Genomic DNA, 24,592 nt, shown 5'->3' with positions numbered 1-24,592 from the left:
ATCAACCCCAAGTGTTAAAGTTCTCTTGCTTGGGGCGCCTGGCTGGCTCAGTCAGTAGAACACGTGACTCTTATTAATCTCAGGGTCATGAGTTCAAACCCCATGTTGGGCGTGGAGCCTACATAAAAAAAATAATAATAAATTTCTCTTTCATTTTCTTCATAGGGTGAAGGTTTCCCCCCACTTTCACAACGGAACACAGATGCCCATTGTAAGCCATCATTTCAACATAGAACACCTGAATGAAGCTGAAAGCTGTTTAAGGCTTCAGGCAAGGACAACAGATGGAGAGAATGCCATAATCTTCCAGCCTCCTCCTGAGATTACCGTTCTTAAAGCCTAGAAAAACCATGCTAAGTACAGGTGAGTGTTCACAAATGCTTACTACCAAGGACACTTCCTAGACTCACCTCTAAGCAACTGGATGACCCTGAACCACTATTTCTTCCTCAGGCCTCAAGCTCATACATCACCTCTAAACTGAGTATGCAAGAACCTTCAGTAACCACTAATCCCTAAAATTGGCAGGTCAATCACTCAACAAAACCTTAGCTATCTCATACACCACACTAGCTGCAGGTCCCAATCACCATTTTATCTCCTGATTCTCTCATTTGTATCCCTTCTCTATACCCTCAACTAAGAAATGCGGGAACTAAAAAATGCTTTGTTTTCTCCACTTCCCAACCACCCGAATACACGGACATTACTTAACAACCTTGTATGTTTTACAGCAACTCCCTTAACATTAAGCTCTATAAAGTGTGCACCGTCCTCCCCCACTTTTTTTTTTTCTTAACCACCGGGAAGGGAATACTCGGAAAGGCTGAGACCTAAGGCCAAATTCACATGCAGAGTCAATCAAGAAAGATGCAAACCTAGGTCTTGCTTCTAACCCTGAAAGGTTTTTTTTGTTTTTTAATTAAATCTTTGCCTTTGGAAAGCCTTTAAACTTGGGGGAGAGAAACGCAAAGTGAGTATTCAAAATTTCAAGGAAAGAGAAAGTGAGAAAGTCAAGGTTTTAAGTGGGAGCCGAAAAGGTTGCTCCATCCAATTTGAGGAAAACGGTGAAAAGGCGAGATACGGATGAGACGCTACAAATGGAATGTACGGGAAGCGCTGATTCAAGTCTGCAGCGCCTAAAGGTTTAAAAGCCACCAGAAAAAAGGCTGGCAGTCCTACCCCTCCCCCCCCAACACACACGAGAAGCACCTAGAGAAACCATGCAAAATACCCTTCCCCTTCCTAATTCCTACACACAGCTCCAACTTTCCAGCTCTCTGTTGTGGCCGGCTCTGTGTTCCAAGCCTCCTCGATTGGGGGAGTTATAATTCCCGCGCCCAGATCTCGCCGCCCGCCCCCCCAGCAAGAATCATCGTTTCCCCTCCCGTCCCCCCCCCCGCCCCGTCTCTTTCCGCGGGACCCGTCTCCTACGCAGTCTGCTAAAGAATTCTGCAAGCGCCGCGCGGCTCCCACGAGGGGACCCCGCGCCCCGGGGTGCAGGGAATTTACCCGCCTCCGAGAACAGGAAAAGGTCACGCGGGCGGCCCCGCGCGGCGCACGCCCCCCCCCCCCGCCCCTGCACCACCACCCCAACGAGGGCCCGCTGACGTGGGGGGTGTTCCTCCCGAGCCACGCGGCGCAAAGGGGACCCTCGCAGCGGCGACCACGCCCGCGTGGGGCGCGGGTGGGCGACCCGGGCCTCGAAGGGCGGCGGCGCCGCCGGCGGAGGGGTGCGGGGAAGGGGCCCCTCCGGGCCCCACGCTGCAGCGGGGACCGAGCGCGGTGCGACCAGGAGCGCGGCCTCCGCCGGGTCGCCGGTCCAAGCGGCCCCTCAGCGCGCTCGGCGCGGCAGCGGGAGAGACGCCGGGGCCGCGCGGGCCATCCGCATTGTTCGGCCCGCGGCGCGCGCCCCGCCTGGTCCCCGCTGGCCCCGGCCCGGCGGGGGCGGCCGCGCCGGGGCCGGGCAGGTGGCGGCCGCGCGCCCTCACCTTTGGCGCCGAGCATGAAGTCGAGCGTACTGTGCCGTGCTGCTGCCATAGTGAGGCGAGGCCCTGTGCCATGCCTGGGGGAGGCGGCCACGGGAGACTGGGGGGCCGTGCGGCGTGTCAGGCTGCGGCCGGCGGGGAGTGCGCCGCGCCCGGGAGGCCGAGGGTAGGAGGTGGGAGGGACCGCCGGGAGCGATCCGGGGCGCGGGGGCGGGGTCGGGCCCGCCTCCGAGAGGGAGGAAGCGAGGACGCCAGCAGCACCGAACTTAGAGCGCAGGGTGTGGGGCCTCGCTAATGTAATGGTGGAAACGTGGGCGCCGTGCTCCCCGGCGTGCGTCACCAATGGCCGCTCCCGCGCCGAAGATCGGGCGGGCGCTCCCGCCATCCGTTAGGTCACCTTAGGTTTGAACAGCGCAGCACGACTTCCGGGGGGCCCACCCCCTACACTTCCCCCAGACCATCCCCCAAGCCAGGGCCCCTCTTATTTCCTGGCCAAGTCCAGAAAATCAAGCGCTAGTATCCACCCTGTAGTCTAAAAGTACTGCCGCTTTTTCCTTAACTCTTCGAATATTACAGTTAAACCCATTAGAATTATTGCCATTATTATTAGCAAGGGTCGGTTTGCATTTCAGAACCAAAGAGAAATCTCTTGGGTATTTAAGTTACCTGCGTTTGCATGAAAAATGGGAATGGTGGAGAAGCAGGTCGGAGGATAAGGCTGTTAATGTTGATTTAATTACAGATTTCAGAGTTGCTCCACCATTTCGGATGCCTCTGTTCGAGGCAGTGAACCTTTCCGTTGTGGGCTTGTCTTTGAGTTGGGGCTTATGGCTGGTGTTCAACACGATGTGGCAAAGGAGAGAACATCAATTTCTGCGCACTGAAGCCCTCTTTTATTCCACTGACAGTATTACTAGGCAAATGACTCCATCATCCCATCAGTCTTCTGTGAGTCTCTGGGCGTCCGGAAGCTCCACAGGAATTGCTGTAAAAGCAGGACAAAGTTTAAATCAGTGAACTCATGTACCCCCGTAAAAGCAGGAAGAACCTAGGTATTAAACTCCCCTCTCCTGCAAGCAGTCCCTAGTGGCTATTTTCCTGAGTCCTTCACCTTTCTACAAGGAACTGGGCAGTGTCTTCATAAGTGATCTTTACAAACTATCCCATTAAGAACTAGATTTTCTTTTTACCACTTGCATTTACCTTTTCCCACCCACAGCCACCTGTTTGCTGCTCTGCGTGTTTTCCTTTCTTCTGGGATCCCAGGTTCTCAATTTCACGAGCTATTCTGTTGTCTCACCCTTCAGTCTCTACAGCTTAGTCTGCAGCTCCTGCTTTCATCCTGGGATATTCTCCAGTTCTTGCCACTCCTCTGGAGTCAGGTCAGGGGGATACAGTTGTCCCTTGTCACACTGCAGGAACAGTAGGACTCCAAAGGTCTCAAGTGGGCCGCTTGCCAGTCAGTGGCAGGGTGGGCCTCTAGGGCATGTAACCTATGAGTTGGCACAGGACCTCACGCTCAGAAGGGCCCTGCACTTGGTTTCTCTGCTCTCACTTTCTTGAAATTCTTAGTAATTTTGAACAAGGGGCCCCGTGTTTTCCTTTTGCACTGAGCCTGCAAATTATGTAGCCAGTCCTGCTCAGCAGCTTGTGTCCTGTGGTGCAGGCAGCAGTGGCCAGTGTAAGTGCCTCACCTTGCTTGTGCAAGGTGTGAAATAGAAATGAAATTCCTTGAGTTGCTTTGCCATTAGCTCATCGGATAGCTGTAACAAACGTGGAGTTTAACAACAATGCTTCGCGACGTTAGCACAACATCAGAGATAAATGGGCCTTGAAATGGAGCCGTCTTGTTGAGGTAATTTTAGGAGTTATTGTAAAGATGCTCACAATGTAGTGTATTACCTACCAATGACAGAATCCTGGCAAGATTATTAAAGGTAGGTCATGAACAGGAACCAAGATCTTGAGGCCTCTTTAAACGTCTCCAACTGGGCTGTGAGTACCTATTTGGATTCTGGAATGTGTTCTCATTGTCTGGGTTTTATAAGCTAGGCCCCTGGCTTGGAGGCCAGGATAAATCCTGTTACAGGATGAATAATCATTTTGTTTGTGGGAATTGTTTGTGTTACAATTGACCAGTGTATCCTGTGCAGCTTTTGTCACACCAGATAATTCAGCAACATATCCTGCAACAGAAAAGCAGGAGAAATTTACCAAACTGCACCCTTTTTTTTATGTTTATTTATTCATTTTTGAGGGAGAGACAGACTTCGCACATACACGAGTGGGGGAAGGGCAGAGAGATAGGGTAAGAGAGAATCCCAAGCAGGCTCCAAGCCACCAGCGCAGAGCCCCACGAATTCACAGAGCTCCAACTCGCCGCGAGACCATGACCTGAGCTGAAATCAAGAGTCAGACGCTTAACCGACTAAGCCACCCAAGCCCCCCACTGCCTGCACTCTTGAAACAACCTCCTAATCAAAATCTTGGTGATGGTGAAAATGTGGATATCAGGGATTCATATCCTCTGGCCTGACCTTGTCTGCTCTTGGCTGAAAGTGAAGTCTGACACAGAAAAGCAGCCCCTGCCATATGGGAACTGGCCCAGGCCATCTTCCGATGAACATAAATAATTCCTCAGAACACCAACATCAGACAAGGCCACTCTGTGACCAGGATGGGACAAGACAAAAACAAGACCACTCTGTAATCCTGTCCGAACACGGAGAACAAGTGAACCTTGTCCAAACCACAACAGTCTCCACACATCCCCGAATCCTGGCCAATAGGAGTGACTGCTGCTCCTTTACCCATCACAGCCTTTCTCTGGTCTTCCCTGCTTCTCGGGAAGATGCATGAAGACCCCCTACCGTGGAAATCCCTCACTTCCAGCCAGCATCCAATCCAGAGATCACCTGGCTTCCTTAAACACTCCCCTAAAGCCCCTCCCACAGGCCCAGTCCTACGCGGGGTCCTGTCCGACGAGGCTCCCCGTGATGCACGCTGTCCGTCTCTGCCAGGAGAGGAGAACCGCTTGTTCCGCTCCAGGTGTGTTCCTGTGGGCGAGAGATGGCTGGAGGGTAGTAACAATAGTGACAATAACATGAATGAAGTCTGTACTTAGAGTGAAAAATGCGTAGGTGATCCTCTTAACAAAACGCTACTTGTGTTAGGTATTACTCTTACCCAAAACTCACCTTCACATGAGTCCACCTGCTTCTTCATAGTCAGGCCAACTTGGACGTCTGCAGCAGAGCTTTTATAAACTCGGAGTCACACTGCTCAGCAACAGTAACTACCTAGAGGGAAAAAGGAAGTCAAAAATAGAAAAAGACTCCGGGTGCCTGGGTGGCTCAGTCGGTTGAGTGTCCAACTCTTGATTTCGGCTCAGGTCATGATCCCAGGGTCATGGGATCAAGCCCCCTGTCAGGCTCCATGCTGAGCATGCTGAGCATGGGGTGGAGCCTGCCTGGGATTCCCTCCTCTCTCCCTTTGCCCCCTCCCCTACTCTTGCACTCTCTCTCTCTCTCTCTTTCTCTGTGGAAAAAAAAAGTTAAAAAAGAAAATGGAAAAAGGCTCTCCAGTGAAGAGGGGAAGGTGGTGACCGTGGCAGGGAAACACAGTGCTAACTGGAAACCTCCCAGGCTGTAAGAACCCAGAGGCCACCGAGCCTTCCTTGTGAAGGGAGGTGGGGGGCGGGGTGGGGTGGGGACCAGCAGCCCTTAGCAGCTGCACCTGCCATCAAAGCCACTAGCCTTTTGTTTAACTGTTTTATTTTTTCTGTTTTCAGCAGTTCACTTGGGACCCATGGAGACACTCTGCCTCCCTGCCCCCTGTGTGCAGCTGTGGTGAAATCACTTCCTCTCTTAAAAAAACAAAACAAAACTCTGGCCTTAGCTCTTAGGGCTGAAATGGCTGTCAGAAAGCCGTATCACTCCCCCACCATTTTTCAGATAAATGTGGGCCTGGCCCAGTAAGTTAAACGTGATGTGAATTTCTGATTAAAAAGTATGTAACTGAGACTGGCTTGGAATCTTTGACACAGCGATTCTCAACTTTGCCTGCATACTGGCATCACCTCAGGATGAGGTTAAAACCGGCTGCTGCCCGGAACCTGACAGAGGTGCCACCCAAACATGGGGATTGCTAAAGAAAAACCCAGCAGATTCCAACACAAAACTGAGTGTGCCACTGCAAAACCAAAAAGCAGTGTGAACCACAATACATACAGCTACACACCCACAAGGATAGTTCTGATATAAATAAATACATTATGAAAGCCAGAAAGTAACAGGCGTCAGCAAGGCCATGGAGAAATTGCAGGTGGAAATGTGAAATGGTGTGACCACTCTGTAAAACAGTTTGGCGAGTCCTTAAAAACTTAAACATACAGGGGCACCTGGGTGGCGCAGTCGGTTAAGCGTCCGACTTCAGCCAGGTCACGATCTCGCGGTCCGTGAGTTGGAGCCCCGCGTCAGGCTCTGGCCTGATGGCTCGGAGCCTGGAGCCTGTTTCCAATTCTGTGTCTCCCTCTCTCTCTGCCCCTCCCCCGTTCATGCTCTGTCTCTCTCTGTCCCAAAAATAAATAAACGTTGAAAAAAAAAAATTAAAAAAAAAAAAAAAAAAACTTAAACGTACAGTTACCATACGATCCAGCAATTCCACTCTTGGGTACGTACCCAAACAAATAAAAAACAAGTGTTCAAACAAAAATTTGTACACAATTGTATTTACAGTTGCCAAAAGATAGAAACAACCAAATTCCCAGTGATAAATGAGCAGAGATAAACAAAATATCATTCAGTCATAGAAAGGAATGAAGGACTGACATAAGCTACAACATAGATGAACTTCAAAAACATCATGTTAAGTGCAAGATGCCAGACAAAAGGACAAATAGTGTATGATACCACTTGAAATGTCCAGGACAAGCAACTCCATAGAGATAGAAATGAGGTTAATGGTTGTGGGGGGAGGGGACAATGGGTACGGGGTTTCTTTGGGGGTGATGACAATGTCTTGTGTCTTGGAATTAGATACAGCTGGTTGTTGCCCAACATTGTACCTGCACTAAGTGCCAGTGAGTTTTTCACTGTAAAATAGCTAATTCTGTTATATAAATTTTATCTCAATTGAAAAATAGAAAAAAAGACTTGTAGCTAAACCAAGTTTGTAAAGTAAAGCTATATGGAAATTTTTTTAAGTTTTTTTTTTTTTAATGTTTACTTATTTTTGAGAGGGAGAAAGAGCCTGCGAGTAGGGAAGGGGCAGAGAGAGAGGGGGACAGAGGATCCCAAGCAGGCTGTGTGTTGAGAGCAGACAGCCCAATGCGGGGCTCGAACTCAGGAACCACGAGATCATGACCCAAACCGAAGTCAGAAGTTTAACCGACTGAACCACCCAGGTGCCCCTAAGTTGTTTTTTTTTTTTTTTTTTTAAGTAGGTTTCATGCCCAACATGGGGCTTGAATTCATGATCCTGAGATCAAGAGTCACTAACTTTTCTGACTGAGCCAGACAGGCAGCCCTGCTATATAGAAATTTTTAAGTGAACTTCATTACCTCAAGCAAATTTCAAGCAAATGGCAGATGGGATGGAGTTGAAGTGAGATATTCACAAAAATGAGCAAAATTGAAGGCTGCTGGGAAACTAGCCTCATGGTTGTGGTTTTCCCAGAGAAGAGCATTCTTCAGTCTCAAATGCTTTCTTAATCCTTACAATAGCCCTAAGGAGCAGGTGTAATTATCCCTATTCTACAAACAGGTTAACCGAGGTACAAGGAAGTTCAATGGCTAGAAAATGGTGAAGCCAAGACTAGAAGCCAGACAGGTGGCTCTCTAGTCCGGCTGTTCACCCCTTCACGGTACCACCTCTGATAACCCTGCCTGTGTCTCAACATGTCTGCACTTTCTTACAGCTCCGGAAAGCCAAGATGTATGAGTCCACCTGCCTCCCACCAGCAGGTGCCCCTCCCCATCGGGGTGTGTATGAAATTGGAGAGGGTGTCCTGCCTCCCTCCTCTCTGGAGCTACTGCCTATCTCCAGCAAACAATTCCTGGGGTGAATTCCTAACCCACCTCTTACTAGCTATGTGACAGTGAACAGGTTCATCAAGTTCTCTGGGCCTGCTTCCCCACCTCTGTAAAATGTAAAATGGAGCTAATAATAGTACCCACTTCATAGAGCTGTTGTGAAAATTAACTGAGTAAATACATGACAAGCACAGAGGGTAACATCTGACATGTGACAAGCATTCAGTAAATGGTAGGTAGAGACGGTGATGAAGATGTTGATGTCATTATTAAGGCACACCTTACTCTCAGCACCATGCTCCTTCAGGACACCTCTTTTCACCAGTGCTTGGCATGTTGCCTGGCACACAGTAGGCCTTCAATATCTGTGTCTTTGAAATAAACTGAGGACTAGAACATTATGCTTGACACCCAAAGGACCCCAAGCAAAGAACAGGTTCTCTGGGTTCAGAGGTTGGGGAGGGAGATGAGGATGACAGGCAGCCCGTGCGATTTCCCCACTCTATTCCTCATCGTTTGACCCAAAGTCCCACCCCCCAGAGTGCCAGGCCTATTCAGAAGCCCTGAGAAGTTTGTTGGTAGAACTCTGGATAATTATTTAAGACAAGTAAATAACAAAACAGGTTTTCCTCAAGACAGTCATAATCCTCATTTTTGTCCCTGCTGACCCTTTTAGACCTAGCATGCAGGACACAAAGACATGGAGAGTCAGTTCCTGCTATTACCCTGCAGCTGCTGTGTTTACCCCTGCAGACTCACAGTGCCCTGAGATGTGTCTGAACACCCCCAGAGTATTCCCCCAGCTTGACAAAGTCTGACTTAGAAGGAAAACTGACAACCTGAGTCTCTGTCACACAACCCGAGAAGATACACCAGGCCAGCCTTTTTCAAAAATGTTTACTTATTTAATTTGAGTGAGAGTGCGCATGAGCGAGGGAGGGACAGAGAGAGGAAGAGAGAGAATCCCAAGCTGGCTCCATGCTCAGCACGGAGCCCGACTTGGGGATCCCACAACCACAAGATCACAACCTGAGCAGATATCAAGAGTCAGAAGCTTAACACACTGGCACCCCGGGCCTTTTAAGAGAACTTCCACTTGACACAAAGCCCCTACATGAAATGCTGTCCAACCCACTCCATTTCCTCCTCTCCTCTCACTTCCAGCAAAGAATGACACATTAGGGGGAGGGAAGACTTATTTATTGCAATGCATTACCTAAGCGCCTATGCCCAAATAATGACATAATTAAAAGTGTTACCAAAGAAAATAATGGAGTGTAGTTGGGTCCAAAAGTAACGCCTGGCTTTTTGTTTGAATGAAGCATTTAAGTACAGCCGTACTTGAAGATGCGGCTAAATTCTCAACTCTCAGTGCTAGTTAAATGTGTATTTTTCTGTAAGAATGATTCCTTACTTCCTCAGTCTCTAGAGACAGTTCATAGAATGATTAGAATCAGGGGTTTTGTCAGCCAGCCTGGATCCTAATCTTGATTCTTCCATTTGCTGGCCGGTGACCTTTAGCAAATGATCTCATCTCTCCGCGTCTGTTTCTTCATCTGTGAAGGGAGTATCCCTCTTTCACACAATTGTCCTGAGGATTAAGTGAATTAATGGAGGTACAGCACTTAGATCAGTGCCTAGTGTGTAAAAAGCCCCATAGAAGGATTAATTACGAATTACTAATGAGTTAAGACTAATGTCTAACTGGTAGTTTCCTTTGCCCCAGTCCACATGGTGAGTACATGGGTGCTTACAGAGCAACTCCCATTTCAGTTGCCATTTCTTTACGGCAGGGCTAAAAGATTTCCAAAGACCGCAAAGGGTCCATTTATCTTAAAATGTATTTGATACAGCTCAACACTCAGAGGTAGTCCCTGAAGCTGATTGCACTGGGATTGGAGTGGAGCTGCCATTTTGCCGCATGGCAACGCTTTGCCCTTTTACCTACCGGTCCCCTGGGTCTTTGTCCTTACCTGAAACACCTCCTATGACCAGTGGAAAGGCCCACACGTGATCATTCAAGGCTCAGATCAATGTCAGCCACAGCCCACTCACTTGCTCAGCCATGTTCCCACAGCGTGGCAGTCAGCTCTTGTACTTGACCTCTGTTTCTCTCCAACCAACACTCCTTCCTTATTTGGACTAAAATCCAGTAAATTTGAATGACCAGCCATGGTCAGGTGCTTGTTAGTGAACCAGGGACCAGGGACCTGGATCCTGGTACCCCAGTTTCCAATTCAGGGCTCTTTTCTTTAAATTATATTGCTCTTATGTCCAACTTCCACTATTGAATACTGTCCACTATGGGCCAAAGTATTTGTAAAGTATGTCATTTCTAATCCTTCCAATCCAGCAAAATTTATTCCCCGTTTAAAGACATAGACACTGGGGCCATGTGACCTGCTCAAGGCCACATGCCAGTCTGTGGCAGAGTGAGGTTTGGAATGTGGGTCAGTCTGACTGTAAAATAAAGAGAATTTCTTTTTCTTTTCTTTTTTTTTTTTTTTTGAGTTTGTTTATTTAGTTTGACAGAGAGGCAGGGAAAGGCAGAGAGAAAGGGAGAGAGAAGGAATCCCAAGCAGCCTCTGCACTGTCAGCACAGAGCCTGATGTGGGGCTTGAACTCCTGAACTGTGAGGTCATGACCTGAGGCCAAAACCGAGAGTCGGAACCTTAACCGACTGAGCCACCCAGGTGCCACAAGTCAGGAGAATTTCTAGTCTATCATGTTGCCGCTCAGTACTGGAAATGAGAGCAGATAAAAATCACTGAGTGGTTCATTTAAAATATACTCATTCTACATGCAGACAATTGTTGTTTTAAGGAAAGGGTAGAAGAAAAAGAGATCACATTTTGGCATGCAAAGGCAAAACAATAAATATTCTTTTACCGGTTCCTGAATCCCATTGCAGCTTCTTCAAAGCAAGTGAATTTATGCATGTTGACACAGCTCTGATTTTAAAATCTTCTTTGGCTCCATTTTCAGCTTCTTCCCCTTGACACAACCAGTCCCATGACCCCCCTTCTGTCAGGCTCTGAGAATCTGCCTAAAGTTGTTTTATAGCAGTTATTCTTTTTTTTTTAATTTTTTTTCAACGTTTATTTATTTTTGGGACAGAGAGAGACAGAGCATGAACGGGGGAGGGGCAGAGAGAGAGGGAGACACAGAATCGGAAACAGGCTCCAGGCTCTGAGCCATCAGCCCAGAGCCCGACGAGGGGCTCGAACTCACAGACCGCGAGATCGTGACCTGGCTGAAGTCGGACGCTTAACTGACTGCGCCATCCAGGCGCCCCTATAGCAGTTATTCTTAAGATGTGCATTGTAGATGATAATTCACTCCTCCCCACTAAGTCATACGTTTCTTCTGGTTTTATATGTATTGCCTGGCATATCACCATGTTAATCATAAAAGTCTAACACTCTAAGGATATATTGATGTTACTATTTTCCAAATATGTTCATTGTGTCAGGAAGTTTTTTTTTTAGTCTTAACTTGCGTATTCTCAAAATTATTTACAAATAGTTATCTCGTTTTTGTCTGAAATAGATTTGGTTTCAATCTAACTATACCAGTTGACATTAAAACCCCACAAGTGAACATTAACACATTTTTTAAAAAAAATTTTAACATTTATTCACTCTTGAGAGACAGAAACAGACCATGAGCGGGGGAGGGACAGAGAGCGAGGGAGACATAGAATCTGAAGCAGGCTTCAGGCTCTGAGCTGTCAGCACAGAGCCCAACGTGGGGCTCGAACTCATAGACCGTGAGAGCATGACCTGAGCCGAAGTCAGACGCTTAACCCACTGAGTCACCCAGGCGCCCCTAACACATATTATTTTAAACATGCTTCCTTAAAAAAAAAAAAAAAAAAAAACACAACACCAGTTTATTGCATTTTGGTTATTTGCAATTAATCAAAAATATAAACTTCACATTATTATGCCTGTGCAAAACAGAAAATCATACTGCAATGTAAGATACCTGCCAAATGAGAAGAATAAAGCTAAAAGAACGTTCTGCTGTTGTTACAAAGTAAAGGTAAGATTGTTGACTGGGTCAACCTGACCTCACGTGCCTCCTGCTGCGGTATACGGAGAAGGACCCAACATCCTGTCTGAGGTCTTCTTGCCAAAAATGCACAACCTTCTTCTAATCATGTTGAAACATCAGACCAATTCAAACTAAGGGACCTTCCACAAAATGAATTGCCCATGTTCTTCAAAAAATGTCAAGGTCGGGGCGCCTGGGTGGCGCAGTCGGTTAAGCGTCCGACTTCAGCCAGGTCACGATCTCACGGTCCGTGAGTTCGAGCCCCGTGTCGGGCTCTGGGCTGATGGCTCAGAGCCTGGAGCCTGTTTCCGATTCTGTGTCTCCTTCTCTCTCTGCCCCTCCCCCGTTCATGCTCTGTCTCTCTCTGTCCCAAAAATAAATAAACGTTGAAAAAAAAAATTAAAAAAAAAAAATGTCAAGGTCAAGAAATACAAAGAAAAGCTGAGGAACTGAACTGTTCCAGATGAAAAGAAACTAAGAATATATAACAACTAAATCGCAATGTGTGATTCTGGATTGGATCCTGGAGCAGGAAAGAAAAATAGCCATAGGAGACATTATTGGAACAATTGACAAAAGTGGAACGAGGACTGTGGAAATAGCTTTGTAGCAATGTTCAATTTCCTGACTTTGATCAGTGCACTGCGGTTGCGTAACAGAACATCCTTGTTCTTAGGAATTACACCCTGAAGCCTTTTGGGTAAAGGGGCATAATGTCTCTGACTAACTCTTGGTTTGGAAAAAAAATTACATATGCATGTATAGATACGTGTATGCATATATATATGCAGAGAAAGAGAGAGACGATAAAGCAAATGGGATAAAGTATCCATGATGGTTGAAACTGGGTAAAGATAAACAAGAGCTCCTTGTACTCTTTCTGCAACTTTTCTGTTAAAATTATTATCAAAATAAGGTTATCAAATGGTGACTGCACAGAAAACAGAATGTTAAAAAGAAGAAGGACAAAAACCTCATGCTCCTGAGGCATATATGACACAGCAGTGTCTAAGACATGCTTGAATCTCTTGGCAACAGGCAGGCTTGACTTAAGGGAAACAGTCTGCCTTTTCAAGTGCAGGGGTGAGGAAAACAGGAAGGTCTCCTTTTTGATACTTTCAGCCCATTGCTCACAGATTTAATCAAAATCCCCAATAGGTCCGTGCCCTATCCAGCCACTCTACCAGGCCTCCAGGTCCTAGCTCACCTTCACTGCCAACTTTGACACCCGTATGACCTCAGCTCAAAGCCTACCTCATCCTGGGAGGAGTTGGGCTTCTGGGTGGAAGATTTCGGCCAATGCCCTGTGTCAGTTCATTGATCTCAGCTTCAGTAATTGTGGATACCTGGAGCAGGGCAGGAGAGGAGGCAGCGTCACATACAGGTCATGGGCCACTCAGAATATGTGTGCTGTGCCCATTCTCTGACCACATCAGGACCTTGGATGTGAGTCCCTGGACCACCCTATCTCCTCCTCACTCTCTCACTCACCTCCTTTCCATTCTCTCTCCGTGGTTGGTCCTCTCACCGTCAAGCCCTCAAGTCCTAGTCCTCTGTCCCTGCACACTCGAAACCCTGGATCAATCCAGCTTCTTTCCTCTGCCTGTCCTTCCCACCTGTTGCTCAGGATGAGGACAGCCTCACATTGGTGATGAATGGTATACAAACACACACGTATGTGTAAGCATGTACATGCGTATGTGTGTGTATTCTTTTTCCCCCAACATGCCTGGGATTTCACTACATTCGGCAATCTTTGTTCACTTTTTCTGGTTCTTTTACTACTTCATCATTCTTTGTTATTTTACATCTGTGTCTGCCAGGACATCACTGTCTTTGGGTTTCTGCTACTTCTTTGACTTCAAAACTACATCTTTCCAAGCTAAGTAAATTCATTAATTTGTGTCAACTCGGTATTAGTTTCAAAGGGGTATTGTGCTATTTGAAAACCAATGCTGAATTTATCAATATAAATGAGCATTCTTCAAAATTTTTCTTAGTTTTTATAGCCAATTTACAAAACCCTATTATAATTAAAATCTTCTGCATATTGATTCATGTTAGAATAATGTAGGAAATTATTATTATTGGCTTGCATCATGAAAAGTGTCAATTTTAACAAAAATTCTTCTATCTGTCTGGTTAAATCCCAAATAAGCTTTTCCTTTCCTTGGAGCTTCAAATTTATCTTGTTCATATGCAGTGTAATATCTATGGGAAAACATGTAAATCATATCGCCATTTTTTATTAATGAATATTTAGCAAGCATTCCTTTCGTTTCAAGAAAATCTAGACTTGCAGTCAACAGCACAGTAAAAGTTTTAAAACTCTCTGTGGCTCAACCAACGAGCACTGGCAACAAACACAAGATCATTAAAATCATTGTCTACTTCTTTCAACAGTTCCAAAACCACTGGTGATGAGTCAAAGCATTTACACGTATATGTTGAACAGTTTTAACAACTGCATCCATGATGCTTTTCATACAGTCTGTTTCAGAGAACTGAGCAATTTAAAACTGGTTTTCTTTTATGCACAAAAAATCCAAACCATTGTCAAGCTGACCAAAGTTACAAGTTCAGAACTTGTTATCATTGTTAAAACAATTTTCACTGAATGCTCAATTTTGAATGCAGGCAACTAATTTTATTGATTCTTTCTTGACTATTCTCATCAAATTCGCTCCGTATTTGCCAAAAATGTCCCGTATTACTGTCCATTTTATTATCTTTAGTCAGTTTTTACACAACAAAACAACAAACCGCTTTTCTGTTTTGTTCTCCTGCAGCAAATTACATGACACTTAAAACATACTGTCTTCTAATTTCTTTGTGCTTTTTAAAGTTTATTTATTCTGAGAGAGAGAAAGAGAGACAGAGAACACAAGTGGGGGAAGAGCAGAGAGAGTGGGAGAGAGAGGATCGCAAGCAGGCTCCATGCCATCAGTGCAAAGCCCAACTCAGGGCTTGATCCCATGAACCGTGAGATGGTGGCCTGAGCCGAAATCAAGAGTTGGATGCTTTACTGACTGAGCCACCCAGGTGCCCCTAATCTCTTTCTTTTTTCCTTCTTCTGGCACATTACTAGTATCTACATCTCTACTCAATTCTCCCTCAGTGATATGCCTTCATTTTAAACTTAAAAATTAGTCCATACTTCTTATTTTAAAAATAGTTTAATTCCATCATAGTTTAAAGCATAAATATTTCAGTGTAGTTACCAATTATGATTCACGAATGTATCCGTGTAAGTGGTACATTCTGTATAAAAGGTTCAAGTAAACACCTTTCAATGTTATATTAGTACATAGGAAGTTACTGAATTATTGAATTTACTCAATCTTCTGATCCTAACTAGAGTGATAATGTGTTTATGTGTAATACCGGAGATGACTCACCTACTAAAGCCAGGAAGTACAGTGCAGCGATATCTATGAGTTGCAACAGTTTAAGGGAAATGTCGTCCTACCGAAAGAATAGAATTGAATGGGCTTTTGGCGACTGTGAGGTTCGCAAGATTCCTGCCGAGCCAAGAATGTAGATCACCTTCCACTCCACTTCGACTTTTCCCCGAAACCTTTGAATAAAATGGTTTGATCCCCCCCCCCAAAATAATAGAATGGAACGGAATGGAAAAATAGTTTACACTATCTCAATTTTAAAATAAAATTTAGGGGCACCTGGGTGGCTCAGTTCGTTAAGTGTCCAACTCTTGATTTCCACTCAGGTCATGATCTCTTGGATTGTGAGATCGAGCCCCCCATTGGGGCTCTGCATTGACAGTGCAGAGCCTGCTTGGGATTCTGTGCCTCTCTTTCTGTCTCAAAGTAAATAAATAATTTCTAAATTTAATTAATTTAAAATTAATTAATTTAAAATTAAAATTAATCTAAAATTAATAAATTTAATTTCTAAAAAATTATTAAAAAAATAAAATAAAATTTAAAACATTTCCTGAACACATGGTAACAAAAGCTGAAAAACAGCCTAGTTATTCTGGAGAAGACCCCAAACATTTAAGAATGGGTAATATTTCTGAAAATGGGTGTGAAGGTAAAAAAAAAAAAAAAAAACCAGAAGGAACAAATGAATATCCATTTAAGGAATATATAGAGCCCCCAAAACCTTCCTTGTCTCAGCTAGATAGAAGGCTCTCATGTCTATTCTCACCCCAGCAGAAGTTTGGGGTTTATTCTCTGGAGAGGTCCCTGAACTATAGGATGCCAGGCATACACCCTAACCCTAGCCCTAACCCTAGCCCTAACCCCTAACCCCTAATCCCTAACCCTAATCCTAACCCTCTGGAGAGGTCTCTGTACTACAGGATACCAGGCACAGACCCTCACCCTGGCACATACCCTAACCCTAACCCTAGATCTGAGGGGGCAAAAAAGAGAGAGAGAGAGAGAAGATGTGGTATATATATTCAATGGAATATTACTCAGCCATAAAAAGAGTGAAGGGGCACCTGGATGGCTCAGTCGGTTTAGCGTGGAACTCTTGATTGTGGCTCAGGTCATGAGCTTACGGTTATGGTGGGATCGGGCTCCGTGTCATGCTCTGTGCTGTGCGTGGAGTCTGCTTGGTCTCTCTCTGCCCCTTCCCCTCTCCCTCCCTCTCTCTCTCAATAAATAAACATTTAAAAAATATCTGTAAAAAAAAAAGAATGAAATCTTGCCATTTGCAACACCATGGATAGAGCTAGAGAGAGAATATAATTCTAAGTGAAATATGTCAGTCAGAGAAAGACAAATACCATATGATTTCACTGATATATGGAATTTAAGAAACAAACAAGGAAAGGGGAAAAAAAAGAGAGGCAAACCAAGAAACTGACTCTTAACTATAGAGAACAAACTGATGGTTACCAGAGGGGAGGTGGTGGGGGATGGGCGAAATAAGTGGTGAGGACTAAGGAGTGGCCTTGTCATCATGAGCACCAAGTGTTGTGTGGAAATATTGAATCACTATATTGTACACCTAAAACTAATATTACACTGTATGTTATCTAACCAGAATTTAAATAAAAACTTAAAAATTTAATTTAATTTAATTTAAAAAATTAAAACAGTATGGAGGTTCTTCAAAAAATTAAAAATAGAGGGGCACCTGGGTGGCTCAGTTCGTTAAGCATCCGACTTCGGCTCAGGTCATGATGGCATGGTCCATGGGATTGAGCCCCATGTCAGGCTCTGTGCTGACAGCTTGGAGCTTTGAGCCTGCTTCAGATTCTGTGTCTCCCTCTCTCTCTGACCCTTCCCCACTCATGCTCTCTGTCTCAAAAATTTAAAAAAATAAAATTAAAAATTAAAAAAAATTAAAAATAGAGTTACTACATGATCCAGTAATTCCATTACTGAATATTTATCCAAAGAAACTGAAAAAACAAATTTGAAAAGATATATGCACTCTTATTTATTACAGAATTATTTATAATAGCCAAGATAGGGAAGCAACCCAAGCATCTATCAATTGATGAACGGATAAAGATGTGGCATATATACAATGAAATAGTACTCAGTCATAAAAAAGAATGATATCTTGCCATATGTAACACCATGGATTTATCTAGAGGGTATAATTCTAAGTGAAATAAGTCAATCAGAAAAAAGTATATAATTTCACTCATATGTGAAATTTAAGAAACAAAACAAAACAACAAAGAGAAAAAGGGACTAACCAAAACCAAAACCAACAAACAAAAAAAACCCCAGAGTGTTAACTCTAGAAAAGAAATTGATGGTACCAGAAGGGAGGTGAGTGGAGGGATGAATGACATAAAGGGGACTAAGATAGGACACCTGGGTGGCTCAGTCAGGTAAGTGTCCAACTTTGGCTCAGGTCATGATCTCACGGTTTGTGATACAAGCCCTGCATCAGGCTGTATGCTGACAGCTCAGAGCCTGGAGCCTGCTTCAGGTTCTGTGTCTCCCTCTCTCTCTTTCCTCCTCCTCTCACACTCTGTCTCACTCTCTCTCTCAAAAATAAATAAACATTAAAAAAATTAAAAACCAAAGGGGACTAAGAGTACACTTACCATGATGAGCACTGAGAATGTATAGAACTGTTGAATCATATTGTACACCTATAACTAATATAACACTGTATGTTAATTATACTTGAACAAAAATCAATCATTTATGGTGAGAGGCACATGCACGATAAAAAAAAAAACAAAAAAAAAAACTCAGGTTGTCAGTTGCACTAGCCCTTCAAGTGCACAGCAGCCACATATGGCTAGTGGCTACTATGTTGAATAGTGTAGATCTAGAGAAATGGAACTTTAATTTACTAATTACTATTGATAGGGCCCAGATTCCATGAAATTACATATATACATGTTAACTTGTAGAAAAGATGGATTAGACTGTGCATGATTTTTTCTGTCTAGCAGAACTGTAAATGATTTCCCTTGGTAAAAATGACAATACTAATAGTTGCATTTGTATCTAACTTTGTAGCTTAGTCGGCAATTTTATTCCAACATTCTCTCTTTCCATATAGTGCTTCCCTTAACTTTGAAATCATAGGAGAATATTTGTTGATGCAAAAACATATTCACAGAGTATTGTTAAATGAGAAAAAGCAGGTCACAAAAGAGAATATACAGATTGGTTCTATTTTTGTGTATTTTAAAATGTATATGTTCTAGAAAAATAAGCATATAAACAAAGATGTTTACCATTATGTATGGGTGGACCTATGCATGATTTGTAAATACTTTTCTTTTTTGACTTTCATTTTTAACTTTTTTGGGGGGCAGTTATTTTATTTTATTTTATTTTATTTTATTTTATTTTATTTTATTTTTTGGATCTCTACACTCATCATGGGGCATGAATTTATGACCCTGAGATCAAGAGTTGTATGCTCCACCGATCAAGCCAACCAGGCACCCTGTCTTAATTTTTTTTCTGTATTCATTTTTAAATTTTATTCTTTTTCTTTTTTATTTTGAGAGAGAGAGAGAGAGCGTGTGTGGGGGAGAGGGGCAGAGAGAGAGAGAGAGAGAGAGAATCTTAAGCACACTCCACCTCAATGTGGAGCCCGACTTATGGCTCGATCCCATGACCCTGGGATTATGACCTGAGCAGAAAACAAGAGTTGGATGTTCAACCAAGTGAGCCATTCCGGTGCCCCTCCAACTGTGTTTATTTTTATTTTATTTATTTATTTATTAAATGTTTATTTATGTTTGAGAGACAAAGAGAGAGAGAGAGAGACAGAGCACGAGCGGGGGAGGGATAGAGAGAGGAGGAGACACAGAATCTGAAGCGGCCTCCAGGCTCCGAGCTATCAACACAGACCCCAACACGGGGCTCGGACCCACGAACCGTGAGATCATGACCTGAGCCGAAGTCCATCACTTAACCAACTGAGCCATCCAGGTGCTTCTCCCAACTGTCTTCACTTTTTTTTTTTTAATTTTTTTTTAACGTTTTATTTATTTTTGAGACAGAGAGAGACAGAGCATGAATGGGGGAGGGGCAGAGAGAGAGGGAGACACAGAATCGGAAGCAGGCTCCAGGCTCTGAGCCATCAGCCCAGAGCCCGACGCAGGGCTCGAACCCACGGACCGCGAGATCGTGACCTGAGCTGAAGTCGGCCGCTTAATCGACTCAGCCACCCAGGCGCCCCGAACTGTCTTCATTTTTAAAACTACAATTTACACTAAGAAAAATCTCATAAAAGCATTTTACAATTTTAACTCAGGTTAACTGCAGGAGGCCTTTTCTCACCCCTCTCTTCCCTGTTCCTATAAAAGTGCACTACTCTGAAACAGTTTAGCAACACTGGTTACCCCAGGTACTTGTCAGCTAATTCAAGTAATCCTTTTAAAAAATGATGATGGGGGTACCTGGGTGGCTCAGTCGGTTAAGGGGCCAACTTCGGCTCAGGTCATGATCTCGCGGTCCGTGAGTTCGAGCCCCGCGGTCCGTGAGTTCGAGCCCCGCAACAGGCTCTGGGCTGACAGCTCAGAGCCTGGAGCCTGTTTCAGATTCTGTGTCTCCCTCTCTCTCTGACCCTCCCCCATTCATGCTCTGTCTCTCTCTCTCTGTCTCAAAAATAAATAAAACGTTAAAAAAAATTTTAAAAAATAAAAATAAAAAATGATGATGGTGATGACGTTGATAAATATGTATATAAGACTGCGGTGTCTTCCACCTGTCTTTTCTAGAATTGTGATATGTTCTTTGTGCTGCTTGCTGAGATGCTGTGGGTTTTTTTTTTTTTTTCGCACTTCCCCGTGAATAATACTTCCATGCGTCTAAACTGTGAATACATGGACAATGTATTATAATAAATACATTATAAATACAACAACAAACCCAGTGCATATTTCTATCAGTGTCTGCCCCCTCCCAAGTTTTATAATTCACTGTTTAGGTTTCTTTCCATCTAGCCTGTGAGCCCTTGAAGCAGGGGCTGTATTTTATTAACCTTTGTGATTCAACGCCTACAGTAATTCCTGGCATCTAACAGGACAGTGGGCAGGCTATAAATCTATAAGGTATGAATGAAAGAATGAGAATCCCCATGTATTCACTTATGCGTGTATGCACACACTCAACCCCTACTAAGTGCCATCCTAGGTGCCAGAGATATAGCCGTAAACATTTGTGTTTTTAAAATTTTTTAAAGTGTATTTATTTTGAAAGAAAGAGAAACAGTGCATACACAAGCAGGGGAGGGGCAGAGAAAGAGAGAGAGAGAGAGAGAGAGAGAGAGAGAGAGAGAGACAGAATCCCAAACAGGCTCCATGCCATCAGTGCAGAGCCCAATGTAGGGCTCATAAACCGTGAGATCATGACCTGAGCCGAAATCAAGAGTCAGATGCTTAACTGACTGAGCCACCCAGGTGTCCCTAGCCATGAATGTTTGTAAGTTTGGAATATAAAAGGACTGTGATTTAATTGCTTGAATATGATCAGACGATATATTTAAAAGCAGAAATCAAAAGACTTAACCAAGAAAGCAACATGAACAGACTAATTTTACATGGTGGGACCTTTGTCCTAACTAGGAAACAACTGTGTTACTCTGAAAGTGATAAGCAGTGTCCTTAATAGACTTTTTTCTCAGTGGGCTTCCGATCCGAGCTCCTTATGAAAAGCCTAAAATAAAAAGACTGCTCTTTGCTTCTTTTCTTTCTCCAAATCTCATGATTTGGGATCAGAATCACAAGTTGGAAAACCTACAGTTTGTAGCATTCTGTTTCAAGCACAGACTCTGTTGAACTACAAATAGAATTAAGTGTTTTCATCACAGCTGGGTTTCCACCTTCTCTGCAAGCTGTGGAGTCCACCTGCTGGGTAATCAGTCAATAGGTGCTAGCTTTCTCTCTGTATTCCTATGGTATTAAGGAAGGCATTTCCACAGAGAAAAATGTAACTCTGAAGTAGGGTCCCTCGATTGTAGTTATGGTGGTCTTAAGTTCATGTATCAAGACTTACTAAAGAAAAAAGATAAGACACCCCACAGATTACTGAATAATTATAATGGAGTGATTTGGTACATGAGACCTTAACCAAATGATCCAACTTTTCATTAATGATAATGGGGCAAACTGACATCAAGTGTCTCATGATATGGTGCCATGGTTGCTGGTTATCCATTGCTGAATTTAGTGGCTTAAAATAACAATTTAGGGGATCTTAAAATTGAATACAACTAATAAACAGAAGCACTTTTCAAATGCATAACATAGTCACATCGGGGAAGGAGGCATTAATCAAAGTAATTTTGATACCCAGAATTTGGACCACAAGCTCTCAAGGCTAAAGGGAAAATGAACTCTTAACAAATATTGAACTCTAGTAAGAAAGCTTTTTTAGCATAGGCATGAGATCACAATTCTGAAACTACTGTCTATGCGCTCTAGGATTGACTGAATAAGTCAATATATTGTGAATGATGAGATCCAGATTTTCATTGTTGGAGAAGGTAGTTACAATTATGGAACTGCTGTGTTGGATTGGAACCAGAAGTATCAGTTTTAATACGTAGAGACAGCTAGATATAGAAATGGTATAGATATATGTGAATGTTATGTATGTATTCAATACACGTGTGTTATACATGCATACATATGTATATGTACATACATGAATCTATTTCCCAGCTCTGTCTGCTGAGAGGGTCTAGAAGTAATCAAATCCCAACAAAATTAAACATACCCAGAACCCAGATCTTGGTTTCTAAATAACATTCTCCTAAAAAGAACCTGGGATCCTTGGAGAAATGGCTGATTTTAGGACTGGAGCAAGGAAAATAACAGGATAAGCCTGGATCATCTTGTGCCAAAAAGTAAGGAAGTGCTCAAGACATGGTGGGGACATGTTAAAAGGTCACAGAAGCCAGTTTGAAAAACTCTGGAACAATTTGAGCATAAGTGTAAATAACACTAAGGGTTATAATTTATTTTTTAGTGTTTTTTTTTAAGTTTTATTTTTTAGAGAGAGAGAAAGATCTCTTGCGCGAGTGGGGGAGGGGCAGAGACAGAGAATCCCAGGCAGGCTCTGCACTGTCAGTGCAGAGTCTGATGCGGGGCTCAAAACCATGAACCGAGCCGTGAGACCACGAACTGAGCCATAGTTGGATGCTTAACCGACTGAGGCACCCGGGTGCCCCAAGGGTTATAATTTATTGAATAAAGTAAGAATCTATGAGTACACATTTAAATGAATGAACAACAACAAACCCAAGCAAATAAATAAGAGGAGAAAATCTTCCCTACTATAGCAAGCCAAATAATAAATGTAAAGGAATGATGGACATATAAAAATCACAATTTGGCCATTTGGCCACTGTTATAATAATAACTGATGTAGGCAATAAGTCCTGGGGTGCCTGGCTGGTTCAGTGGGTAGAGCACATGACTATTGATCTTGAGGTTGTGAGTGTGAGCCCCAGGTTGGGTGTAGAGATTACTTAAAGGTAAAATCTTAAAAAAAAAAATCCTCAGTGAGTCCTAAAACCAGCAGGAGAAAGTTTGGATAGTAACAGGATATTTACTGAGTATCAAGGTATCTCTTTAAACAAAATTTATTAATTAGAAAGGTGAAAGCAGTAACTTTACTCACTGGCAGATACCAGCCTGAACCAGCCTCACGGGCGCACGGGCATGCCAGCCCGAAATGCATGCTCTGAATCTAACCATGAGGAACACGAGACAAACTGCAAGTGAAGGCCATCTGCAAAATAACTGTCCTGAGCTTTTCGAAAAATGTCAGGGTCATGAAATACAAAGACTCAGAAAGTGTTCCAGATTTAAAAAGTCTAAAGAGGCAAGATAACTGAAGGCAACTGCATATCTTGGAATTTTAGAGGCTTTGTTTTCTGCTATAAAAGACATTATTAGGACAGTTGGTGAAATCTTAATCCAGTATAGAGATTAGGCTATAGCATTGTATAAATGTTAATTGTTTTTTAAACTGTATATGGTTACATAAGAGAATTTCTTATTTTTATGAAATACAGACTGAAATATTTAAGGATAAAGGAGCATCATACTACTGCTAACTCTTAGTTCAGAAACAACTATGGGAATGCAGACTGGTGCAGCCACTCTGGAAAACAGTACGGAGGTTCCTCAAAAAATTAAAAATAGAATGACCCTACGACCCAGCAATTGCACTACTAGGCATACTCCAAGGGATACAGGTGTGCTGTTTCGAAGGGGCACATGCACCCCCATGTTTATAGCAACACTATTAACAATAGCCAAAGTATGGAAAGAGCCCAAATGTCCATCAATAGATGAATGGATAAAAAAGATGTAGTATAGGGGTGCCTGGGTGGCTCAGTCGGTTGAGCTTCTGACTTTGGCTCGGGTCATGATCTCATGGTCTGTGAGTTCGAGCCCCACATTGGGTTCTGTGCTGACAGCTCAGAGCCTGGAGCCTGCTTCACATTCTGTGTCTCCCTCTCTCTCTGACCCTCCCCCCGTTCATGCTCTGTCTCTCTCTGTCTCAAAAATAAATAAACACTAAAAAAATTAAAAATAAATAAAAATAAAAAAAGAAGATGTGGTATATACACATAATGGAGTGTTACTCAGCAATCAAAAAGAATGAAATCTTGCCATTTGCAACTATGTGGATGGAACTAGAAGGTATTAAACTAAGCGAAATTAGTCAGAGAAAGACAAATATCATATGACTTCACTCATATGAGGACTTTAAGAGACAAAACAGATGAACATAAGGGAAGGGAAGCAAAAATAATATAAAAACAGGGAGGGGGACAAAACAGAAGAGACTCTTAAATATGGAGAACAAACTGAGGGTCATCGGAGGGGTTGTGGGAGGGGGGATGGGCTCAATGGGTAAGGGGCATTAAGGAATCTACTCCTGAAATCATTGTTGCACTATATGCTAACTAACTTGGATGTAAATTTAAAAAATAAATACAAATTAAAAAAAAAAAGAAACAACTAGGGGAAAAAAAAAAAGAAACAATGAGGGAGAGAGATACCGATAGAGTAGATCAATGATAGAGACTAAAAGAGGAATA

General features: G+C 43.4%; 2 protein-coding genes and 1 long non-coding RNA gene across 4 annotated transcripts in view; 1 reads left to right on the top strand and 2 right to left on the bottom strand.

The window, feature by feature from the left end:
• SMS (spermine synthase) overlaps positions 1–2,368 on the bottom strand; it is a 53,401-nt gene extending 51,033 nt beyond the window's left edge. Inside the window, exon 1 of the mRNA XM_030304653.1 lies at positions 1,992–2,368. Within this exon, the coding sequence (XP_030160513.1) occupies positions 1,992–2,040 (49 nt within the window). The 5' untranslated portion in view covers positions 2,041–2,368. The remainder of the gene's footprint in view (positions 1–1,991) is intronic.
• A 490-nt stretch (positions 2,369–2,858) lies between these two features.
• MBTPS2 (membrane bound transcription factor peptidase, site 2) overlaps positions 2,859–24,592 on the bottom strand; it is a 103,025-nt gene continuing 81,291 nt past the window's right edge. For both annotated transcript variants that reach the window (XR_003966483.1, XR_003966484.1), the window contains 5 exons: positions 13,331–13,422; positions 5,186–5,287; positions 4,955–5,044; positions 3,895–4,174; positions 2,859–2,973 (listed from right to left, as the gene is read on the bottom strand). The gene's annotated coding sequence lies outside the window, so the exon portion shown is untranslated. The remainder of the gene's footprint in view (positions 2,974–3,894; positions 4,175–4,954; positions 5,045–5,185; positions 5,288–13,330; positions 13,423–24,592) is intronic.
• Positions 12,169–12,550, top strand: LOC115506674. Its single transcript, XR_003966487.1, has 2 exons — positions 12,169–12,259; positions 12,497–12,550. It is a non-coding gene; the product is annotated as an uncharacterized LOC115506674 (long non-coding RNA).

Source organism: Lynx canadensis, chromosome X, assembly GCF_007474595.2.
Source record: "Lynx canadensis isolate LIC74 chromosome X, mLynCan4.pri.v2, whole genome shotgun sequence".
NCBI lineage: Eukaryota > Metazoa > Chordata > Mammalia > Carnivora > Felidae > Lynx > Lynx canadensis.
The sequence above is the reverse complement of the archived record's forward strand: the minus strand, read 5'-3'. Positions and strand labels throughout refer to the sequence as shown.